Source organism: Heterodontus francisci, chromosome 3, assembly GCF_036365525.1.
Source record: "Heterodontus francisci isolate sHetFra1 chromosome 3, sHetFra1.hap1, whole genome shotgun sequence".
In the NCBI taxonomy this organism is placed as follows: Eukaryota; Metazoa; Chordata; class Chondrichthyes; order Heterodontiformes; family Heterodontidae; genus Heterodontus; species Heterodontus francisci.
Window position 1 is genome coordinate 134,823,116 of NC_090373.1, and position 25,711 is coordinate 134,848,826.

At 41.6% G+C, this 25,711-nt stretch overlaps 1 protein-coding gene across 1 annotated transcript in view; it reads left to right on the forward strand.

Moving 5' to 3' along the window:
- Positions 1 to 25,711, forward strand: part of LOC137361137 (mitogen-activated protein kinase kinase kinase 5-like) — a 221,031-nt gene that overhangs the window by 130,699 nt on the left and 64,621 nt on the right. The window contains 6 exon segments of the mRNA XM_068026081.1: positions 1,264 to 1,359; positions 2,630 to 2,711; positions 10,908 to 11,041; positions 15,564 to 15,691; positions 16,939 to 17,075; positions 19,624 to 19,729. Coding sequence (XP_067882182.1) covers positions 1,264 to 1,359; positions 2,630 to 2,711; positions 10,908 to 11,041; positions 15,564 to 15,691; positions 16,939 to 17,075; positions 19,624 to 19,729 — 683 coding nt within the window.

Genomic DNA, 25,711 nt, shown 5'->3' on the forward strand with positions numbered 1-25,711 from the left:
TAGGTTTGTGAGAGACACATCATCCCTCACTATTTACTGAATTTCTGTTTTTGAATCTGAGACCAACCTGGTAAGCTCCTCTTCAGTTTTCAGAAGTGTATTTGACAAGCTACCTTACACGGTACACAGAGTTAGGACAGAAGTAATAAAATTTATCAAATATTGTTATTTCACTGATATTTAAACTAGGGAGAAGTGAGTTCTTTTACTTCAGTCTTCCAATAACTTATGTTTTACAATCTTAATAATCTAGACAAGAGGATTACAAAAATATACAGAATTGATAATTTTAACAAAACTTATACAAGCTTCACCCTTGGAGAGGATGCAGAGGAGGTTCACCAGGATGTTGCCTGGTATGGAGGGCGCTAGCTATGAAGAGAGGTTGAGTAGATTAGGATTATTTTCATTAGAAAGACGGAGGTTGAGGGGGGACCTGATTGAGGTGTACAAAATCATGAGAGGTATAGACAGGTTGGATAGCAAGAAGCTTTTTCCCAGAGTGGGGTATTCAATTACAAGGGGACACGGGTTCAAAGTGAAAGGGGAAAAGTTTAGGGGGGGATATGCGTGGAAAGTTCTTTACGCAGAGGGTGGTGGGTGCATGGAACGCATTGCCAGCGGAGGTGGTAGACGTGGGCACGATAGCATCTTTTAAGATGTATCTAGACAGATACATGAATGGGCAGGAAGTAAAGAGATACAGACCCTTAGAAAATAGGCGACAGGTTTAGATAGAGGATCTGGATCGGCGCAGGCTTGGAGGGCCGAAGGACCTGTTCCTGTGCTGTAATTTTCTTTGTTCTTTGTTCTTCAAAACTAATAATTGTAGATGAATTGATAGTAAGCTCGGTAGAAGACTTGTATATAAAAATTAGATTTGATGCTGCCTTATCCCTGAGAAAGATTGTAGAGCTAGCAACTTTTGGTTAAGTGTATTAATTGCACCCGCCTCTACTTGCTACAGTTTGCACCCACCTCCAGTAGAGCATATGGGCTGGGAAAAGAAACTGAAGGAGAGTAATACTGAGTAACATTTTTGTAATTACTGAGTTGATAGGAGTGGGTGACTAGCACTGTGTGAACTCATGAAAGGGAGTTCAATTGTGAATGTGAGTGTAGGTTCATTTGCATGTAGTTAGTGTTCTAAAGTGTTTACTTGTGTACTGGAGATTTAGGTAAAATGATGAACTGAATTGTGACCTGAAAAAGTGTGTGGTATAGGGTTGCTAGCCTGAAAATTGTTTTTTCTTGATATTTCAGTGTTTCAAAATGTGACGAACGTTGTTGCTTCCTGTATGTTCTGCATAATTCAGATGACTTTCAGATATATTTTTGCACAGAGCTTCACTGCAAGAGGTATGCATTTTCTGACAATCTCAGTTGTATGAAGTCTGCAAATTCTAGTCCACAAAGCGTGATGTACAAATTATAGCAAATAATTCCACTTGTAATCAAATAATTAGTTGAGGGTGTTTGCCTGACTCATCTGATTTCACTTTCCCTTTGTCTAAATAACCTATCATGAGGTCATCAGCTTGTTCTGTGGGAATTGTGAAGGAGTGATTACAGTACTTTTCAGCATGATATTTATTTGAACAGTGTGCCGTGCCATTAGGACACACCAGTTATATTTAGTGCAAAGCACAATTCTAGTTTTTAGAGAGTTAATGCTTTCATTGGCTCAGTACCTTTGTGGTTCTTTCTCTTCAATGCACGAGTGAGTCATTGTAGCGGATCTAGATTTAATTTAAACTGTAGTGCCATTGCTGAATGTAAAAACAAAAGTGGTTTTGTTGATTTTTTTTTTTCAAAGCTTCCATTTTAATGACATTCCCAGCTTGATCCATTGTAGATTAAGAACCATTGGAGGAAAACCAGATGATTAATTTGTTGTTGGTTGCTTGGCAGAATTTGCAGTTAAATCCTTCTGAGAAATTATATGGAACAAAACCATAGAGATTGCTTTGCAATTAAATCCAAAGACAAATGGTCGCAAAATATTTAAAATTTTCATGAGATCAAAAATGATTTTGGATTACATTCACTTCCATGCGATTTTTAACACCCCTGACCAAGTTTCCTCGGTAAATAATAAATGTAGATGTTTTCTTTTTGCACTGTTTAATTGGGAGAGAACTGTATACATGAATTTGATGCCTTAGTAAAATTGTCACTTCTCGATTGAGTTGGCTGAGAATGTAAGGAGAAATAGCAGTGTAATAGCACTCCTAACATAACGCTGTTTCATTCAACCATCATTGAGCATGCAAATTTTGGTACATCTAAGTATAGTATTGTGCATTTCCACTTGTAATAAATGTTTTACTGATAGGAAATTTATTTTGCTCCTGTAACATTTTCACCCTCTATTCTTTGGAATAAATTGGTTTTCTGGTATATTGTTTCCTATGTGATGGAATACATAATGAAATGCATAGGACATAAGTTGCATTATGGTGTGTCAATATTATCAGCCGGGATCTCTTTTTACAGAATCATAGATTTGGGCATAGTTGAAAGTACAGTTTAATTCATAAAATTACAGATGTACAATTCAAACACTGGTAATGTTAATCATGTAAATTCATTGAAAGTTAATATCAGTACTGTACATGTTTGTTTTCAGGTTCTGTGAAATGGTGAACTCTATAACTGACGAGGTAGGAAAGGGTGCAGAGGAAGGAGATTTGGAGGGAGATGCATTGGAGGTGAGGCAAAAATTTTATCCAATAAAAATAGAAAATGCTGGAAAAATTCAGCAGGTCAGGCAGCATCCGTGGACTGTGAAACAGTTAGCATTTCAGGTCGATAACCTGAAAATGTTATTCCTTTCTTTGTATTCAGATGCTGCTTGTTGATTTTTCATAGAATCCTAGAGCACTGAAGGAGGCCATTCAGCCCATCGTGCCTGACCGGCTGTTTGAAAGGTATCGGCCTTGATATTTACAGGGAGGATGTGAGTGAAAATAGCTGAAGAACCAAGCCAAGGGTTGCAGAGAACCTGCTGAACTTAATGGCAGGATCTCATCAACAGTTTGTAGTTCTGCCTCCTGCCTGGTAGTTGGCCAAATAAATAGGTCAATAGGTGAGATGGAAGAAACACCAGCAGCAGTGAGCAGAAACCTTTAGGAACAGTCACTGGAATTTGGGAGGGGGTTGGTGCTCAGTAATGAGGAGGGGGCAAAAGGCTGGCCATTGAGAAGGTTGGGGAGAGGCTGCAGATCGGGGCTTGGTGAGAAGACAAAGCTTTCACTGAGGGATCTGGGGTAGATACTCCTGCTCTTCTTGGCCCACAAGGAGTGCTAAGAAAGGCACTTGTCTTAGGGAACTGGCAGCTCCTGCTTCCATTTCACTGCCAAGCTTCCCAATCCCGAGGAAACCTGTACAGCATCAGTTGGTTTCAGATTGGGCTCCCAATAGGGGTCCTATTTAAATATATTAATAAACATCCCGCCTCTCCACAGTAGGACTCTCAGACACCCTAATAAATGGTGGGTTAGGGTTACATTCTGCACATTTCACTTTTTAATTCCCCCCCCCCCCCCGACCATCTCCCGCCCATCGTGAGGCGTTCACTAGTGAAGCTATCCAACTAATCCCAGTCCCCAACACTTTCCCCATAGCCCTGCAATTTTCTTCCCTTTTCAGTGATACAATTTATTTGGGCCTCATTTCCACATTTTCTGTTGTAGAGCAAACCGCTTCACACAAAGACACTATTTCATTTGATTTTATTTGCCTCAGCTCATTTGTTGCTGAAACCCTCATTCAAGCCTTTGTTACCTCTAGACCCGACTATTCCAATGTACTCCTGGCTCCCACATTCTACCCTCCGTAGACTTGAGGTTATCGAGAACTCTGCTACCCATGTCCGAACTTGTTCGCCCATCACCTCTGAGCTCGCTAACCTATATTGGCTCCTGGCCAGGCAACATCTTGATTTTAAAATTCTCATCCTTATTTCAAATCCCTCAATGGCTTTGCTGCTACCTATCTCTGTAATCTCCTCCAGCCCCACAACTCTCCGAGATATCTACGCTCATCTAATTCTGGCCTTTTGAGCATCTCCGATTTTAATTGCACCACCATTGGTGGTCGTGCCTTCAGTTACCTGGGCCCTAAGCTCTGGAATTCCCTCCCCACACCTCTCCTCTTCTCTACCTTGCTTTCCTCCTTTAAGACACTTCTTAAAACCTACCTCTTTGACCAAATTTTTGGTTATCTGACCTAATACCTCCTCATGTGGCTTGCTCTCATATTTTGTTTTATAATGCTCCTGTAAAGGGCCTTGGACGTTTTATTACATTAAAGATGCTATATGAATCTAAGTTGTTGTTGACATCTATCTTTAATTAAAGCGCAATTTCTGTGATTTAATTTTAAGTTGTGCATTTGGGCTTTTAAATGGGTTAACTTTGAGAATTACAAGACAGTGTAAGTGTTAAGTTAAATTGGCAACACAAGATTTAAAGATTTTGTTCAGACATGTAAGCAGGTCAACTCCAACAGGTTGGATGGTTTTCGAATGTGAGACTAGTACTGCTCGGTAAAAGAGGGATTCGTTCATGAGGTTTGATTCGAGGATGATACTGGCTCTGGCCTCAAACTTTGATCAACATTATAGAGAGACGCTTCTGAGTATTATTGATTTTTTTGAAATAATTTCCTTCACATTGTCTCGATTTTTGCGTATCTCTAACAGATACATTTTCTGAAATGTATGCCCTTTGTTTTTGTTCACTTTCTTGGTATATAATCCATACGGAATTGTACATGTAACTAAAGAAAGCAAATTCTCTCTCTCCCAATTTTGTTTGGTTTAAAGTATTGGCCCTTCTTTCACATTGTTACCATTTATTCAACCTCTCTGCAACCTCTGTCACTTGTACTAGACTTGATCTTAGCCTTTACTTTCTAAATATGCTGCCAATAATTGGTGATGTGTGCAGTTAAGAGAGCCATTTAACTGCTTACTAGAAAAGGCTTTCATGCCACATGCATTTGTAACCATTTTTCTTTCAGGGATGTTTAAAGAACTAGCGCCTAACAAAACAATGTAAAGCATCTGAAGTGTTGCAGATTGATGCAGATCAAATAGTGGTCCTGTGAGGTTGGATTGTTCCAAAACTGGAGTTCTGTTATTTATAGAATCATAGAAAGTTTAAGGCACAGAAAGAGGCCCATTGTGTCCGTGCTGGCTGAAAAACAATCCACCTATTCTCATCCCACTTTCCAGCATTTGGTCCGTAGCCCTGCAGATTACGGCACTTGAGGTGCATATCCAGATTCCTTTTGAATGAGTTGAGGGCTTCAGCCTCAACTACCCTTTCAGGCAGTGAATTCGAGATCCCCACCACTCTCTGGGTGAAAAAGATTTTCCTCATCTCCCTTCTAGTTTTTCTACCAATCACTTTAAATCTATGCCCCCTAGTCACTGGCCTCTCTGTTAAGGTGAATAGACCCTTCACCTCCACTCTATCCAGGCCCCTCAAATTTTTGTACATTTCAATCAGATTTCCCCTCAGCCTTCTCTGTTCCAAGGAGAACAACCCCAGCCTATCCAATCTTTCCTCATAGCTGCATTTTTTCAGTCCTGGCAACATCTTATTACGGTAAATTTCCTGAACTGTATCTTTTTGAATAAGCACGGCAGAGAGCAAATACATGTCTGACATTATTAGATTTTGTACTGATCTGAATATCAGCCAGAATGAACAGAGGTTGGGCTCATTCAGAAATTATCTTTCTCTTTTCCAAATGTTGGTCGGAACAGAATTCCTAATACATTTCAAAATATTTTCATGAAATGAAATAGCTTTCATTCTTTAAGTTTTATTGTTTCTACTGGATTTGTTGCAGGATCTTGAACTGAATGGGGTTGAGCCTTATGTAGCCATGCACATTATGTGCCCTTAATGACACCTCTGAGTTGTTACCCTGCTGTTTTGAGTTTTACATCAGGATCACAACTTGTGGTGACAAATCTCGTGGGCAATTTAAAAATTCATTCATAGGTTTTAGGCCTACAATTAAGAATAGACATCTGTCTGAGAATTTTTTAATGTCTTCTTGCTGTAACTCCTCAATCAGTGGGCTTTCCATCAACTGATTGTGGAATTTGTTAAAATTAATGCTTCCACCTGCAGTTTGGACTAAACTTTCTTCATTTGCACGGACATTTGCACAATTCACTGAGAGTGGTTAACTGTGAGTTGTTATTTTCTTTTAATTGTTTGGTTCCCACTTGTATTTGCAGTTACTTCATCTGTTGGTTTTTGATGATAGTTCGGTCTCAAATCCACTTTCCTGCCCGTTCTCCATAACCCTTCAACCCATTACTAATTAAAAATCTGTCTATCTCCTCCTTAAATTTACTCAATGTCCCGGCATCCACCGCACTCTGGGGTAGTGAATTCCACAGACTCACGACCCTTTGAGAGAAGTAATTTCTCCTCATCTGCTACCCCTTATCCTAAAACTATGACCTCTCCTTCTAGATTGCCTTACAAGAGGAAACATCCTCCCTATGTCTACTTTGTCAATCCCCTTAATCATCTTATATACTTCAATTAGATCTCCTCTCATTCTTCTAAACTCTAGACAGTAAAGGCCTAAACTGTTCAATCTCTCTTCATAAGACAAACCCCTCATCTCTGGAATCCCTGGAATCAATCTCGTGAACCTCCTCTGATCTGCCTCCTCAAGTAAGGGGACCAAAACTGTATGCAATACTCCAGGTGCGGTCTCACTAATGCCTTGTACAGTTGCAGCAACACTTTCCTACTTTTATACTCTATTCCTTTAGCAATAAATGCCAAAATTCCATTTGCCTTTCTTATTACCTGCTGCACCTGCATACTAGCTTTCTGTGATTCAGTAATATTTCCATGAGTATCTATAGAAAGGAGAGTAAAATGAAAGTGAGGCACCTAAAGAGGAAACAAGAACTAGTTTAATAGGTTATGTAAGAATTGCCATCAAATTTGCTTAAATTGTTAAAAATAGTAGGCAAAGACAATATGTTATTGGCGATTCCACAGCCCTCACGACTGTGTAGATAAGTTTGTCTTGCTAACTGTTCTAAATCTCTTACATTTAATATTGATCTAAAGCACTCAAATATTAAACGCTCTCTGCTTCTATCTACCCTGTCATATTTTCATAATTTTTAACACTCTATCATAATTCTCTGAAATCTGCATTGTTCTGATGAAAAAAGACCCCATTTTTTCAAGTCTATCTTCGTATTTGTATTTCTTCATACCAGGCAGCATTCTAGTGAATCTACAATGTCCGCTAAGTCTCTCTATCCCTCCTATAGTGTGGAGTTCAGTACTGTACACATTACTGTGATATCTTACTGTTTTATATAAGATCAGCATTACCTCTTGGCTTTAACATTCTCCACCTCGGTGATAAAACCAGAATTCTATTCGCTTTTTACTGCCTTATCAACCTAAGGTGCTGTTTTAAATGTCCTGTGAACCTGTATCTCCAAATCCCTCTGCTCTTCTACAGCACCAAAACTACTTTTGTTTACCGTATAATTGCTGCTTTTAATTTTTTTTTACCAAAATAAATCTCTCACTGACATTGAATTCCTTTAGACACTTTTCCATTTGATCAGTATCCCGTTACAGTTTCCTTTGGTCTTTTAAAGGATTAACTACTCCCACTTTGGTGTCTGTCTTCAAATGTTGACATCACCTCCTCTAGGCCTAAATTCAAATAATTCATGTGCACTGTGAACAGAATTGGTCTCTGCCCATTTGCAACCTCTCTGGAAAAAACTGCCATAAACTCCTACTATACTCCTCTAACTACCTTTCTTTATCCTACATTACAACAGTATTGTTTCCTACATTACTGCAGTGACTACACTTCAAAAGTACTTCATTGGCTGTAAAGTGCTTTGAGACATCCAGTAGTCACGAAAATTGCTATATAAATGCAAGTCTGTCTGTCTTTCTTATCCACTTTGCTGTTCTCCCATTTAATTTTCTCGAATAATCTCCTGTGTGGGTTGACCAGTTACCTATTTTTGGCGCACATTCTGAGATGCTCTGAAATATCAGCCTAGATTATGTGTTCAAATTCAAGAGCAGAGTTTAAAACCACAACCTTCTGACTCAGAGGCAAGAGTGCTATTAACTGAACCAAGCTGAGACTTTTTGAAAAAGACTGCATTTATATAATCGTAGAATGGTTACAGCACAAGAGGAGCCCATTCAGCGCATTGAGTCTGTGCTGGCTCTCTGCAAAAGCAATTTAGTTAGTTCCATTCCCCAGCAGTCTCCCCATAGCCCTGCAGATTTTTTCCCTTCAGGTCCTTATCCAATTCCATTTTGAAAGCCATGATTGAATCTGTCTCCATCACTCTCCGGAAGTGCATTCCAGATTGTCACCATTCGCTGCATAAAAACATTTTTCCTCATGTTGCCTTTTGTTCTTTTGCCAATCACTTTAAATCTGTGTTCTCTGGGTTTTGACCCTTCTGCCAATGAGAACAGTTTCTTTCTATCCACACTGTCCAGATCCCTCATGATTTTGGACACCTCTATCAAATCTCCTCTCAACCTTCTCTTATCTAAGGAGAACAACCCCAGCTTCTCCAGGCTATCTACTTAACTAAAGTCCCTTGTCCCTGCATCCTCTCTAAAACCTTCATGCCCTTCCTAAAGTGCAGTGTCCAGAATTGGACACCATACTCCAGTTGAGGTTGAACCAGTGGATTATAAAGGTTCATCATAACTCCTTTGCTTTTTGTACTGTGCCTCTATTTAAAGCCCAAGATCCCATATGCCTTTTTAACCACTTTCTCAACCTGCTCTGCCATCCTCAGTGATTTGTGCACATGTACATCCAGGTCCCTCTGCTCCTGCACCCACTTTAGAATTGTACCCTTTAATTTATATTGACTCTCCTCGATTGTTCTAACAAAATGAATCGCTTTGCACTTTTCTGCATTAAATTTCATCTGGCATGTGTCCGCCCATTCCATGAGCCTGTTTATATCCTCTTGAAGTCTACCACGATCCTCCTCACAGTTCACAATACTTCCAAGTTTTGTGTCTGCAAATTTTGAAATTGTGCCCTGTACACCTAAGTCTAAGTCATTAATATATATCAAGAAAAGGAGTGGTTCTTGTACTGATCCCCGGAAAATGCTACTGTCTCCAGCCCAATTCTATAGTTAGGAGAACAGACTGGCATTTCTGTGACCAAGATAGTATGTTGCCTCCCTGGTGTCAGGGGCAAGGATATCACTGAGCAGCTGCAGAGCACTCTGAGGGGTGAGGGGAACAGCCAACGGTCGTGGTCCATATCGGTACCAGTGACCTAGGTAGAAAGAGGGATGATGAAGTGCAGGCAGAGTTTAGGGAGCTCGGGGAAAAAAACTAGCAAGCAGGATCTCAAAGGTAGTAATCTCAGGCAATATCTGAAGGGTTTGTTACAGTTCTGTGAACTCACTGTATAGTCCTTTTGTAGGTTGATCTTGCTTTTCATTGGGGCCCAGTATTCTTCTTAAACCTTGTTCACTGTAGGAGACTTTTCTCTCTTGGGGTTCATGTGTCTTCAATGGGTCTTGGAGTTCCGTGAGAAAGAGATGGGAGCAGACAGGAGAGGCTGCGGTGAGCCAGTCACGAGAGGTCTTTTCAGTTCAGGAGCAAACAGCTTTTTGAGTTCCAATTCTCTGGCGAGTTCAAACAAACCCGCAGCAGCCAGCGAGTCATGTGACCAGTTGGCCTAATCAGTTCTGGCGCTTGTGGATTGTCTTGTCCAAGCAGACCTTGGAATGTCTCCTCTATACACAATACCTGGTGATCAAAGTCCATTGTGGGTTAAATTGGAGCAGGGAATAGCCCCTTTGTCCTTTCAAGTACCATCTGTCAATATGCAAAAATGTCTTTCCAACCAGTCTGGCAGCCCTTGTAATAGGCCTTCTCTTTTTCCTAGCAACGATTTTACGTTCAATGTCTATGTGGCTAAATTAATGTGCCGCATTCTTGGCAGGATGCATGACACATAATGTGGATCCCAATTGCAATTTTAAAAGACGTGGCTGGAGGTTGCAGTGGAAATGTTCCACCTGTATGTGCTGGACGTCCAATCAGGAAACAACCAGAAAAACGTCCAATATTGATTTTTCTTTTGTGGAACCGGAAGAAGCAGGAGTGCTGGTTTCACGCAATGCTCTGTGAGCTGTGAATGACTTGGCCCCCTCCCACTTCGGTATTGCGGCCTACCCCCTCCGTGTACCCAACTGTGGGCTTCTGCTGGCATCCCAACCAGCTGACATAACTGAAGCTGAAGAGCAGCGAGTGACATCAAGAATTCTGTTTGGTGTCTGCAGCTCACAAGACAAATTCAGCTGAGGCCAGGGCCTCAAAATCCTGACCACCTCCTCTTGCCCACAAAAACTGCACGTACGAAGGATAATGTGATATCAGATTGTTTTTCAAGCTAAGAATCTTCAGGTTATTGCAAACAGAATCCAAATGACGTTGTGCTCGGCCACTGCTTTTTTGTGACAGCGGATATGCTGAGTAGTGGAGCATGCGGAATGGGCTGCTGGCCAATGCATTACGCAAGTTGGTTCGCAAAAGTCAGAATTTTTGTTAAAGTTAAATGTGATAGTCACGAAATGGCAATTTGGGATTTTTGCTGGTTGAAATGTTTATGTCCTGTTTTCCCCTTGTAACCTGTTGACCTGTTCTCATTATCAAAGCACAACACAAGAAGTAGGTTTATGTGTATAGGAAGTATACATTTATAAACCAAGATTATTAATGTTTAGATTTATTAAGTTGTAGAAGAAATGTAAAATCCCAAAGAGCAAAAGTAAACTCAGTGGAAATTGCAAGATGAACACGCTTACATTTTTCTCCTTTTGTGCCTTACAGTACGATTATGAATATGATGAGAACGGTGAAAAGGTTGTACTGGGGAAAGGGACATTCGGAATGGTCTATGCAGGTAGAGACCTTAGCAATCAGGTCAGAATTGCCATCAAAGAAATCCCGGAGAGGGACAGCAGGCAAGTAACTGAATGCCTTGAGAGAGGAAACAATTGTCCACGTAAACTGCGTATACGACGGATAATGTGACCTCAGATTGTTTTTCAAGCTAGGAATCCTCAGGTTACAGCGTGCAGAATCTGAAAGATCTAGTCCTTGGTAACCATTGCTTTTTTGCAAAGCAGATATTCTGAGTAGTGCCAGTAGCATCAAGAGCTGAGCATGAAAGTACTGTTTTATATAAAAATTGTGAGGTACTGGATGCTGCCATGGTTTCAAAATCTCCCCAGATTGATGGGGTGAAAACCTCTTTTGTTTGCTGGCTGCAACAGTCATGCATGAAATAAATTTGGCTAATGACTCCTGCTCATAGCAGAATGGGCCCCCACAGCACAGAAGTGCCCCTAGGGCGGCGCAGTGGTTAGCACCGCAGCCTCACAGCTCCAGGGACCCGGGTTCGATTCTGGGTACTGCCTGTGCGGAGTTTGCAAGTTCTCCCTGTGACCGCGTGGGTTTCCTCCGGGTGCTCCGGTTTCCTCCCACAGCCAAAGACTTTCAGGTGATAGGTAAATTGGCTGTTGTAAATTGCCCCTAGTGTAGGTAGATAGTAGGGAATATGGGATTACTGTAGGGTTAGTATAAATGGGTGGTTGTTGGTCGGCACAGACTCGGTGGGCCGAAGGGCCTGTTTCAGTGCTGTATCTCTAAAATAAAAAAAAAAAAAAATAATTGGCACTAATTTACCACTCATGTAGGCTGCAGGATGGTATGCCTGGGAAAAGGGAAAATCATCTCACTGGTGCAGTTAGGGATACCCTTCTAAAATCTGCACATTGGTGCAGATTTTCAGATCTTCAGTGCCTGGATGAAAAACTTTGACGTGGCACAGTACAAAGCAAGTAATTGTAACAGAGCCCGGCCAATTTTCTTTCTATTAATTGAAATGAAAATTAAATCAAGTGGGCTTCATCACGATGGAGCAGCCGGCCGCCACACCCAGATTTTCTTGCTTGTTGCATCCACTTGATGCTTTCCACCCAGGCACTGGGGGTTGGATGGAGCAAAACAATCTAATTATACTTTGCCTGGGGTGCGAACAATAGTTTATCACCAGTGCTGCCAGCTGTTCATTGGTGCTAATTCTAGCATAAAGAAATACAGAACTTATCTCTATATAAAGCATTTCACAACAACAGGATGTCTTGAAGCACTTTGCAGACAATTAAGTGCTTTTGAAATATAGGAATGTTGGAACCGCAGCAACTAAATTTCACACAGCAAAATCCCAAAAACAGCAGTGAGATAATGACTGGATAATCTGTTTTTACAGTGTCCATTAAGGAATAAATATTGACCTAGACACCAGGAGATCTCCCTGTTCTTTTTCAAAGAGTGGCGTGAGATCTTTTACATCCACCTGAGAGAGCAAACAGGCCTTAGTTTAAAGCTTCATCTGACAGTGCAGCACTTCCTCAGCACTGTACTGAAGCATTGGCCGAGATTATGTGCTCAAGTCTCTGGAGTGGGACTTGAACCCATGGCTTTCTGATGCTGAGGTGAACATGCAGGATTTTACTGTGGGCTTTGTGTCCCTAACATCCGGACCAAATGGGAGTCCTGAGCACGCACTTAAGAACAAAGAACAGTACAGCACAGGAACAGGCCATTCGGCCCTCCAAGCCTGCGGCAATCTTGATGCCTGCCTAAACTAACACCTTCTGCACTTCCGGGGCCCATATCCCTCTATTCCCTTCCTATTCATATATTTGTCAAGATGTCTCTTAAACGTCGCTATCGTATCTGCTTCCACCACCTCCCCTGGCAGCAAGTTCCAGGCACTCTGTGTTTAAAAAAAAACTTGCCTCGCACATCCCCTCTAAACTTTGCCCTTCGCACCTTAAACCTATGTCCCCTAGTAACTGACTCTTCCACCCTGGGAAAAAGCTTCTGACTATCCACTCTGTCCATGCCGCTCATAACTTTGGAAACCTCTATCATGTCGCCCCTCCACCTCCGTCGTTCCAGTGAAAACAATCCGAGTTTATCCAACCTCTCCTCATAGCTAGTGCCCTCCAGACCAGGCAACATCCTGGTAAACCTCCTCTGTACCCTCTCCAAAGCCTCCACGTCCTTCTGGTAGTGTGGCGACCAGAATTGCACGCAATATTCTAAGTGTGGCCTAACTAAGGTTCTGTACATCTGCAACATGACTTGCCAATTTTTATACTCTATGCCCCGACCGATGAAGGCAAGCATGCCGTATGCCTTCTTGACTACCTTATCCACCTGCGTTGCCCCTTTCAGTGACCTGTGGACCTGTACGCCCAGATCTCTCTGCCTGTCAATACTCCTAAGGGTTCTGCCATTTACTGTATACCTCCCACCTGCATTAGACCTTCCAAAATGCATTACCTCACATTTGTCCGGATTAAACTCCATCTGCCATTTCTCCGCCCAAGTCTCCAACCGATCTATAACCTGCTGTATCCTCTGACAATCCTCATCATTATCCGCAACTCCACCAACCTTTGTGTCGTCCGCAAACTCACTAATCAGACCAGCTACATTTTCCTCCAAATCATTTATATATACTACAAACAGCAATGGTCCCAGCACTGATCCCTGCGGAACACCACTAGTCACATCCCTCCATTCAGAAAAACATCCATCCACTGTTACCCTCTGTCTTCTGTGACTGAGCCAGTTCTGTATCCATCTTGCCAGCTCACCTCTGATCCCGTGTGACTTCACCTTTTGTACCAGTCTGCCATGCGGGACCTTGTCAAAGGCTTTACTAAAGTCCATATACATAACATCCACTGCCCTTCCTTCATCAATCATCTTCATCACATCCACAAATTAGTAAGACACGACCTCCCCTTCACAAAACCATGCTGTCTCTCGCTAATAAGTTCGTTTGTTTCCAAATGGGAGTAAATCCTGTCCCGTATAATCCTCTCTAATAGTTTCCCTACCACTGACGTAAGGCTCACCAGCCTTTAATTTCTTGGATTATCCTTGCCACCCTTCTTAAACAAAGGAACAACACTGGCTATTCTCCAGTCCTCTGGGACCTCACCTGTAGCCAATGAGGATGCAAAGATTTCTGTCAAGACCCCAGCAATTTCTTCCCTTGCCTCCCTCAGTATTCTAGGGTAGATCCCATCAGGCCCTGGGGACTTATCTACCTTTATGCTTTGCAAGACACCCAACACCACCTCCGTTTTGATAATGAGATGACCCAGACTATCTGCACTCCCTTCCCTAGGCTCATCATCCACCAAGTCCTTCTCCTTGGTGAATACTGATACAAAGTACTCATTTAGCACCTTGCCCATTTCCTCTGGCTCCACACATAGATTCCCATCTCTGGCCTTGAGTGGGCCAATCCTTTCCCTGGTTACCCTCTTGCTCTTTATATATGTATAAAAAGCCAGTAGTGAGACTGGCTCAGCTATATTCTTGGAGGCAGCCCCTTCAGGCTTGCCATCCAATTAGGACAGTGGCAGGCTGACGTTGCTGCCAAGCCAATCACGAGACCGACAGCTCTGAAGCATCCGCAGCGCCACCAGGAGAGGTGGGCGCTGCTGAGGAAGTTTGCGATCAAGAGGCCTTGGAGAAGCAAGTGGAAAGTTACAAATCAGAGGGGCCAAGCTGGCAGGCCCCTCCAGATGGCCCTTTGGGGTCGTGGGGGGGTGACCTTCCCTGCCCGTGGCAGCTTTTTGGACCATGCCATGGGACCTCCAGCTTCGATGGTCCCCCATGCTGCTGCAGGAAAGCTGTCTCCATAAAGCTGGTGGCCTCCACACATGGTGGGTTCTGCCCCGCTGCGTGCAAAATGCCGGCAGGCCTGAGGAATGGACCCTAAGTGGGTCCTTAATTATTTAAATTGTCTGCCTGCCTCTGTGTGGTGGGCTGCCACTAATACATCCGGTCCTGCCACTGGGAAAGTTACCCAGCGGTGGGACCACATCGGGGAGTCGTCCTGATGCGGCAGCCGATATTTTCCCAGCCTCCCGGCCTGCCACCCCAGAGCCAGGAAAATCCTGCTCCCTTGACTCTGTGGTAGCACAAAGTGGTCGACTGAAGGATTGTCTAAAGATCTCGTCAACACTCTCTTGATGACCAAGCAGATTTAATAAGTTCCTAAATCAGTAATTGCCCTTCTAATAGTTGACCAGCTAATAACCTTTTGAGACAAAGTGTTATGCTGATAACACTGAGATAACAAAGTTAACATAATCTTTCTGCTGTGGTATTCTCACCAAAGGCTGAAGGCCTCAAGGATAAATACTGACAGCTGCAGTTTTCAAATTTACAGCTCCCTGATGAGTTAACTCCCTTAAAAACATTGGAACAAAATTCACCAGGTGCTTTTTTAGCTCAAAAAGAATTCCTTGGACTACTTGTGCTCTTTTTCTTTTTATAGATTATTTTATTCCATTTTTATTTTTGAAAATTTAAAAATGAGATGAAAATGTTTATTTATGGTTTCGGTTATTAAGAGACTGACCTGCTGTGTTTCTGTCAAAATGTTTGCAGGTATTCCCAACCCCTCCATGAAGAAATTGCTCTTCATAAGCACCTGAAACACAAGAACATCGTGCAATACCTTGGCTCTATTAGTGAAAATGGTTTCATCAAGATCTTTATGGAGCAAGTTCCTGGAGGTATGTTGATTTATATTCCATTTAAAATGGAGTGTTCTGAAGCCCAGATCATTAGATTCATCCTGAGTTTTAGGAAAGTTATATATGTTCTATTGTGCACGTGAATTACTAAATTGAATATCACGTAACTTTTTAAAAAAAAAATCATATTGAGGCAGATGAAGCATAAAAGATTAAATTCTACATAACATTTTAAAGCTATTAGTTTAAGAAATAATCTTTATAGCACTTTTTATGGATAGGAAGAGGCTCATGTTTTGATTTGAGACAACTATGTAATAAACTTTTATGACTGATCATGTGTGTACTTTAGGTCAGTATGTATTTGACTCACGTTTCATCACAAGTATAGGTTTCTCCATGGACAGGTGGAGCTCAAATGGTTAATGTTTGTATCCATTTAGAAATCAGCAATTAATTTTGGTTAACATGATTGTCAGCTAGGCTCAGTTGGTAGAAATCTTGCCTCTGAGCCAGAATCCTGGGGGCTGTAGGTCCCAATCCAGGACTTGAGTATGTAATCTAGTTTGACATTTCAATATCATACTGAGTGTTGTACCATTGATGGGCTCTGTTTTCCTACTGTGGTAAATGTCAAGATCCATTCACGTTATTTGAAGAGCAGGGAGTTCTCTTTAGATCTTGCACAATATTCTTCCCTCAAGTAACACAATCAAAATATAATTTAACTGGACATTCAGCTGTTTATGGGGTCTTAATGTGTGCAAACTGGCTGCTATCCTTGCCTACAAAACAAGAGTGACCACATTTTTTAAAAGCATTTAAACGGCTGTGAAGCATTTTGGAACATCTTGAGAATGTGGGAAGGCATATACATAATTACATTACATTCTCTTTATCTGCATTAATGTGAATGCTCTCAAGTTTGAATTATTAGCTGAAGCCTACAGAAAATAGCTTTTCTGATCCTCGTAGAGTGCTAGACTTAGTCATATTTGATGCATAATCTGGAAGAATTGAAGTGTGCACTGTTAATTTCCACAGGTGTTCTCCTGATCATCCATTGTAACTTTAGCTGATTTTTTTGGTGATTTGGTGAAACCTTTGAGAAACAGTGTAAGCAGCCATTAAACCATTTTTTCCCCATGTTTCCACAAATCTTGCATTCAAGTTATGTCAGATGATTAGGAGAACTGCCGTGGAAATTCAGCCCCATGATGTTTGTCCCAACTATAGTGGTCATTTTTACTGATGTGTTGTTTTTATATATATACGTAAACGAACAGGCAGCCTTTCTGCCCTATTACGATCAAAATGGGGCCCTTTGAAGGATAATGAACAGACCATTGGATTTTATACTAAACAGATCCTGGAAGGATTGAAATACCTTCATGACAATCAAATAGCTCATCGAGATATAAAGGTATGCTTATGACCAAAGAGCAATAACTAAATTTTCATCTTGAATATATTTATTACTTCCGGTGTTGAATACAGAGTTATTCCATACGATTGTGCAGTTTTTTTCTTAATTGGGAGAGGGGCAGGTGGATACAGTGGGTTAGTGCAATCACATTCACTTCTGGGACCTGTGACTGAATGTAGTCCAGGTTGTTAGTTACTACATGAAATAAATTTGGCGAGTCACAGGAATTTTCCCACTTGGCAGAGACCTACATTACAAGAGCTCCCAAAATTGGCATTCTCACTCAAAGATGCCCTGGTGCGGGAAGTGGAAACATTCATGGTGGTGAAGCAGGGAGTGTTTTTCTGAGGTTCTCGAGGCAGATTTTTGGCAAAGAGTAGAAATGTTAAAAGGATTCAGTAGGGTAGATACAGAAAGAGTATTTCCTCTGACCAGGGAATCAAGAACAAGGTGGGGGCTTAATTTTCCAGCACCGAGATCACTCACTGGGGGCAACATTAACTTTTCCCAATAGTGTAAAATGGGCAATTGACTGCCTGTAATGCTTGTCGTCCGATTTTCCTCTAATTGCCTTCAACAGAGACATCCAATAGATGGCAAATCTGATTAGGCTTGTTTTCCACTATCACCTAAAGTTTAAAAAATAACCCACTGTCATTAGCACAAAAATGACAGTGCCAGCTTCCATCTACTTGCAATGCCTGGAGCAATAGGTGAAGCACTGAGCCTTGCCAGTTCTGACTGGAAAATGAGTTCAAAGCTGCCAGGAAATGGGAACAGTCTCCTCAACTAGTTCACTTGTCAGTTCTGGCAGGGTAACAGAAATGCTTCTTTCCTGCCAAATTCTTTAAAAAAAAAAAAATTCTAAAACTGGCTCTCTTGCCAGAATAGCTCGTAGGCCTCCTTCGATCCACAACAGACATGCCGAATTCAGGCCTTTTAATTGGTTCATACTCCACAGGGTAATGGATGACACTCTTGGAAACTGGAACAAATTCCAGTTTGCACCTGAGAGCAGCAAGTATTCCAGTAACGGTGTAACAGGGTATGCGTATTTTAAGACCCTTACCGTTTCAAGGACACAATCCCGAATAGAGATCCACCCAGTAAACAGTTGCAACTTTAGAAGTTAATATTTTTGTATTTTGTTCCTGTGAATGAAAATAAGGTAGTTCCATAATTTTAAAAATGTATTTATTCCGAGTTTAATACGGTATCACAGATGATTAAAGAATCAATAACAATTTGCTTGTTTTTCAGCACCAAGTCATACTATACAATAGAGTGTTGGCAACAGAAATGGTGGCTGACTGGAAATCTGACCGTGTGACTTATATATTCCCTATCTCCTGTCCTTGTCTCACTGTAAAAGAGCAGATTGCATTGCAGACTCTTTTTTCCATTGGGAAAATTGGCAGGGGCTAGCCACGTTCCTTCAACTTTGGACCCTTACCAGCTCTAGCTACATTTGAGTTCAATATTTCCTTCATCTTTTCTCTGCTGTTGTTAATCCCCAGGGTCATCCTTAGTTTCCCACAAGCTGCTTTCTCTCCATTTTCTATAACCCTGATTCTCCAGGTAGTGAGTTTAACATTAGCCTCAGCTAACTTTAAGCTCACACTGTCTGAATTCAAAACATATGCCTGCATTTCGGAGAAAAATATTTTTCTTCTAAATGAAGTGAAAAGGTTTTAAAAAATAAGCTCAATAACCTAATACATTTTGGTTACAAAAGTTTAGAAATTCTTGCCTGTGAACTTCAAATCATTAAATCGCTTATCACAAATTCCTCACTTCATAGTTTTAATGGAACTATTCATATTTTTTTATAAACAAGTCAAGCATTGACGAGCTAACACCGTTACTAATAATTTCTACCCTGTAATTTTTAACTTTTTCCTTTCGAAATGAACCAAATTGGAAAATAAACTTCTGCTTCCCCAGGTGTATACTATATATGGTAAGTGAGGCTAATCTCTGTCTGCTATTACTTTGGAGAGGCAATTTGGACACAGATACTTGGGAAGATTTTCCTCATTCTGTATCCCAGTGCATTAGATCACCCAAGGCCAGTGAATATCAGAAAATGGGGGAAGGTCAGAGAACATGCCTGCAAAGGAACCTGTCCTACTTTCCTCCATTTAAAGTATTGGCAGCCCAGGCACAGACAGAGGAAAGAAATTCCCTCTGTTGTCTGCATTTTCTTTTCTGTTTCCATAGTTTTCTTTACTTTCTCTGTCTTTATTTTTCCCCTCATCTATACCTTGCTGAATACTTGCCATCCAGCCCAAGCATTGTGAATGATATTTGAAGAAATTATGGCTTACTAAAATTTAAAATTCAAAGGGAAAAAGAATTTATAGACTAATGTTACTTGGCAATTGAAAAATCTAATGACTCTTTACCACAAATTCATGTAAGGATTTTTTGATGACTTGTCATATGACTTTTACACAAGTGATTGGCAGTACTACTTGTGGAAATTAGTTTAGAATTGTACGGGTTTTCTTTCCATTTGAAACAATAAAATTAATTATTTCCCCAGGGCGATAATGTGCTGATAAACACCTACAGTGGAATCTTGAAAATTTCAGATTTTGGTACCTCAAAAAGACTTGCAGGAATCAATCCGTGCGCTGAAACATTCACAGGTATGAAACATTCATGGGTACGTGGCATTTATGGTTATGAAGCATTCGTGGTTATGTTGTTTTCATGTAGCTTAACTGCTGTAATTATCAAGAAATGTCATACAGTAGTTGTTTCAAAAAGGAGTCAGGAACAGAACAAATGAGGGAGTGAGGCAAGTGAAACACTCATTTAGAAACTGCTGTTAAAGATGAAATGCTATTTTTTTTAAAAATATGGGTTTACACCACAGAATTGAGATGCTATCACTGTGCAGTCGCCTCATCAGCATCCTGCCTGTATTCACAAATACACACAGTGCAGCTGCATTGTGAAATGTTGTTTTTGAGAATGATTTTAATAATTTGTCCTACTGTAGACTACATACTACATAATATATGAACAACATACTGCAGTCCTGCTATTGAATTCAGTTTGTATCTTTAATATCTCGTTGTGAATCGACAGTTTATACATTTCCACCTATATTGCTTGGGAGTTACAAGTGTAATAAGACAGGACCTGGGAGTCATATAAATCATCTAACATGAACATAGCCAAATCTGAGGATAGCTTGAGTTGAAGATAGAACCAATGGCAGAAACTTGTTTAATAATGTGGCCTAAATTTATCCTGTCAAATATAATTTTGCTTGAGCAATGTTGTTGCATTATTTCATTCAGTATGTAGAACAGTAGTCAATTGCTTATACTCTAATAATTATGGCAGAACAAACATGTTACTGGGGGAGAAACAACAGGATTGCTTTGAGAGTTCCAATATTGCTTTTAGATTTGGAGGTGGAAGAGCAGTTTTTGAGAGGATAAGAAAAGCAGAAGGAGCTACTTTTCAGGCATTCTGTCTGTATTTGCCCATACCCCAAACCCTGCAATTATTGACCACGGCAGCATTCCCTGGTGTTCATTGCATAGTAATTGAGTATTTAATTGTATTAAGGTGGTGAGCATTAACTGAGGATTCACTTGTGCTCCTATATATAGGAACAGGCTGAAACTGTGGTGCTTGGGTTTGCATGTTTGTAATGTGTATCTCTGTAAATAAAAGCTTACAAAGTTCGCTTCAGTTCTATCCTTCACCACCTAGCTTTCTGGAGTAGAGTATCTAGGATACGTCAGCAGAGCCCTTTGTTTGATGCCTCTGTTTTACAAGGAAGGCTGTCATATAGCAATGTCATTTTCTGGAGCCAGACTTCCAGACAACTCCTGCCACGATAATCGTTCTTCATATGGGTCTGAAAGTCACTACTGCATTAAAGTTATATCCCACTTGATCTTTCGATGACGCTACCATTACAAATGCCAAATCAGATATTGGTTGCCCACAGCTTTATTAAGTGGCAAAGACCTTGTTTGCAAGGGGCAACATGATCATCACTTTCATTTAAGAGGCTTGACACAGTGAAGAACGTTTTTTGGTTGGCAAGCTTGTGACTATCCAGGCTTTACGCACTAATCAAATGGCCTAATAGAGGATGTTTACTTCATTAATGTTCAGATGTTGTCTGACTATAACAGGGGTGTCGAACCCTTACACATGGTGAGGGGTGGGCAGATTACAATTTTGTCTTGCATAGGGGGTAGGTGAGACAATTTTGGAAAGATAAAGGCATTAAAAATGTATCTTACTATTAATCAAAACAACAACAAATGTGCATTTTTGTGAAGAAACTTTAAATCAGAAGATTAATTTATTGAATTACTTTCTCGTCACTATGTTGGACACTGATGTAGTGAGATAACTGGTAATTTTTTGCTTCCACAAGTAGTCAATGTCTGCCCGCACACGTTTAGCGATAGAGTATTAAGGATAGATGTCTATATGTCAGGAGTGATCTTGCTCTCACACACTCGTGCTCTCGCTCACTCGCTTTCTCTCTGCCGTCTCCCAATTCGTGTCACAGATGCTGAACATTGCAAGTGGAAAATTACAATGCAGGCTGTTGGGTGAGGAGCCCCAGGTCCAGTCAGTATCAAAGGAAGATGATGAGAAGGGGCGGAAGAACTGGATGAAAGAGACTTGCAACCAGGACACTTACTATTCACAAGCAACTCATTCAATTAAATACATAATGTAGACCCTGTATATCCAGCCCTGTCCATTTCAACAGCATTAGGGTGGCTGCTCTGCTATCCACTCTGATCTACTCTAAATACAATATATGCCTATCCCACTAGCTGATGCCAATTTATTATGTCCCTTTTCAAAGAAAAACTCTGGATTAAATTGAAATAACTGCAAGTATTTTTTCAACTAAAAATGAAAAGTGTACATGGCAGTGATATTTCTCATCTTCGTGCTGGCTATTGTGAGTCTTTATATTGTGTATGGTCTGCTGCTGCTTATTGTGTATTACCTAGAGGGAGGAGTAAATGTAGTGATGGGGCATTGGTCTTCTATTGGGGGCCTTACATCATGGAGGTGGTCCTCTACTTTTTTTGTGCAGGGTCGTAATTTGCAGCTGCTCACACTACATCTGATGTTACAGGGGTGCTGCCCTATGATTTCCTGCCCCCACACTCCCAACCAACATTGTCATGCTCTCTGTGCTCAGAGCTTATTTAAATAACATGCGTATTTGTCAAGCGTAAATCTCCATGCTGTTGGGATCACAACATTAGCCCCTGAGTACTTTGGTATTTCTCTGACTCATTTTCCTGTGCACAGTTAATCTTTACTTTGGCAATTATTGCATTCAGATTGACAAGTTCTTGTATACTTGTGTACTGGCGTTGTTGCAACATAACACCTTACAATGTTGCTTAATCTAGTGTCATTTAGCCGCCCCCCCCCCCCCCCACCCACCTGCCAAGAATAAGGCACATTAATTTCACCACATAGGCATTAAATTTCAAATTGTTGCTGGGAAGAAGCGAAGGCCTGTGACAAGGGGTTGCCAAGCCCCTGGCTGGAAAGACATTTTTGCATATTAACATACAGTGTTTGGGAACAAAGGAGCTATCCCCTGCTCCAATACAATCCACAAACAGACGTGGTCAGACCGGTTAATCACATGACTAACTGGCTATTGCAGAGTTTGAACTGAGTTTTAAATTGGAGAGACCGTGTTTGAACAGGGAGAAAGCTGTATGCTCCTGGACTGAGGAAGACCTCCTGCCTGTCTGTCTGCTCCCATCTCTTTCTCACAGAACTCCAAAAACCCATTGAAGACACATGAACCCCAAGAGGGAAAAGTCTCCTACAGTGAACAAGGTTTAAGAAGATTACTGGGACCCAACAGATCTACTTACAAGCCAGGACTCTACAGTGAGCTCGAAGACCCGTAACAAAAACTCTTCAGATATTGCCTCAAACTTTTCCACTTTATTTCTTCTCTTTTTTTTTTGTCCCTACCTGCATGTGTGTATTGCGTATGCATGCTAGCATGGGCGCATTGTGTATCCATAGGCATTAACCGAATTAGAATTTAAGTTTAATAAAATTTCACTTTTCTTCTTTAAACCTAAGAAAGCCTGTTTATGTTGGTTTCTTTGTCTTATAATTGGAAAGCGGTGAACGAGGATTCACCAAGGGGGAGCTAAAAACACGGTGTGTTTAAAATCAAACCCTGTTTACAGTAAGACCGGGTGAAAGCTAAAAGGGAACCCTAGACCTCTTTCTCACCTGGTCATAACACTAGGAAGTAATGAGAGAACTGGATTTATGATAAAACAGAATCATGACATTGCACCAGACAAATTCATTTTCAGTTCAAAAAATGCATCTTTTTAAATTATCCAATTATGATCTGAATAACATGCAATTTGTTATGTCACAGAATGGCAGAATGTAGATTCACGACCATTACTTCTACAAGTTCAGTTACTTACTGGTCGGCATCTTACCACCTGTACTGCCAGTGAAAGCCAGATCTTTTCCTGCAAGGAAGGAAGGAAAATTAGAGCAAGTCATCCCGAGTCACTCTTGCCCATCATCTGTTGGCCACTTGAAGCGTGGCATGGCGGTCGCTTGAAAGTTAGTTGCCTGCATGTGCCCCCTCTGATTTAGAATTGTGCACAGTATGGAGGGACTGTAATACAGTAAAGGAATGAGGAGTTAAAATGGGCAGAAACATTTTAAATGTATTTGTGCAGCTTCATTCCAGGACACACAGTCCTCACATTCCCGCTTTTAAGCCGAAAGGTTACCTTTCATTGTTTGCTGCGTAGCCCCCTTTACCTTACTTGTGTAGATCTCACTAAGGCATTCAACACCATCAGCAGAGCAGGGCTGTATGTGATTTTGGGAAAAATTGGTTGTCCACTGGAGCTCCTCAGTCTCATCTGTTCCTTCCATGACAACATACACTGCACTGTACATTTTGATGGCTCTACTTCCGACAGTTTCAAAGTGAAGAATTGGGGAAAACAGGGTTGTGTCCTAGCTCCCACTCTGTTTGACATCATCTTCTCCATGCTCCTGACCTTCACCTTCTCTGCAGATATGGAAGGAGTCTACTCGCACACTAGGTCAGACAGGAAGCTCTATAATCTATCAAGGCTGAAAGCGAAGACAAAAACACATCACGTCCTGATCAGAGAACTCCTCTATGCTGATGATGCTGCGCTAGTTGCTCACACAGAAAATCAGCTACAAAGGCTCATGGATTATCTCTCCCATCCTGTAACTTGTTCACCTTGACTAAAAGTGTCAAGAAAACAATCGTCAGGGGACAAGGTGTTGCATCTCCTCCCTTGATCTCATTGTTAGCAAATTCTGCTAACTCGTGAAACGTGCATGAGATAACATCAAACTGATCCTTAGGACCAAGCTGATGGTTTATAAGACCTGTGTTCTGAGCACCTTGCTGTATGGCTGTGAAACATGGGCAACATAGAGCTCCCAGAAAAAGAAGTTCAATAATTTCTATCTTCTCTGTCTGTGGCACGTTATGGGTATATCCTGGCAGGACAAAATCACAAATGCAGCAGTCCTCTCAAAGGCCGAGTTCCCAAATGTATTGGCACTAACCAAACAGAGGCAGCTTTGGTGGATTGGACACATTCGCAGGATAGAAAACGGTCGCATACCCAAGGATCTTCTGTATGATGATGTAGCCAGAGCCAGACGACCAGGGGGACACCCAAAGCTCCGCTTCAAAGATGCTTGCAAGCATGACATGGAGGCCCTAAATATCGACTATTGCACCTGGGAGTCACTAACTGGTGAAAGAGGGAAATGCCGGCACTTCCTGTGGACTGGTGTGCACTACCACGATGACCAGTTGCTACAGCAGCTTGGTATCGGGCACCAGCATCAAAAACAACAACTCGCAGGGTCACTTGGCAGCCTCACATGCAGCACTTGTGGCAAAGCCTGCTTCTCAAGGATTGGCCTTCACAACCATCAGCAAAGGTGCACCAAGAGAAGACACTCCACCTAAATGGATTGTTGCTGCTTGTCCATCATCTTTCGTGGATGGCGGATGCCAACCAGTGTGCAGCTTCATAGAGTTCTCCTTCAACCTTTCCTAAATAGCTTACTGATTTATTGCTGCGTTCTCCAGAGTGATAATGTTTAAGTTGAATGTGGAAGGACACACAGCTGAGAAACTGAATTACCATAATTTGATCATTTTCAGCCAATTGCTGGACCCTGCCACCGTCCCACCTCCACCCAAATTAAGTCCGGGGCAGGAAGGCCTGTGAATGGCCTTCCTGGCCCACCACTAATTGAGGCTCTTAAGTGGGAAATAAATGCCCAATTAAGGGCCTCATCCTGCCGCCAGCAGAATTAGCCCAGCAGCAGGGCGCCTGTCACTGCATGGGGAGCACACCAAGCAAAGCTGTGCGGATTTCCGTTTTTTGGGTGGGGGGGTTGCTTCCTCGTTTACAGGCACTTAGTGCTGAATGTGAGACCCAGCATCAGGAAGAGGAGGGCAGGCCCAATGAGAGCCAACCCCTGTCCTTGCTGCTGAACCTCCTTCGAGCCCTTCGAGCCTGCTCCGCCATTCATTATGATCATGGCTGATCATCCAACTCCGTAAC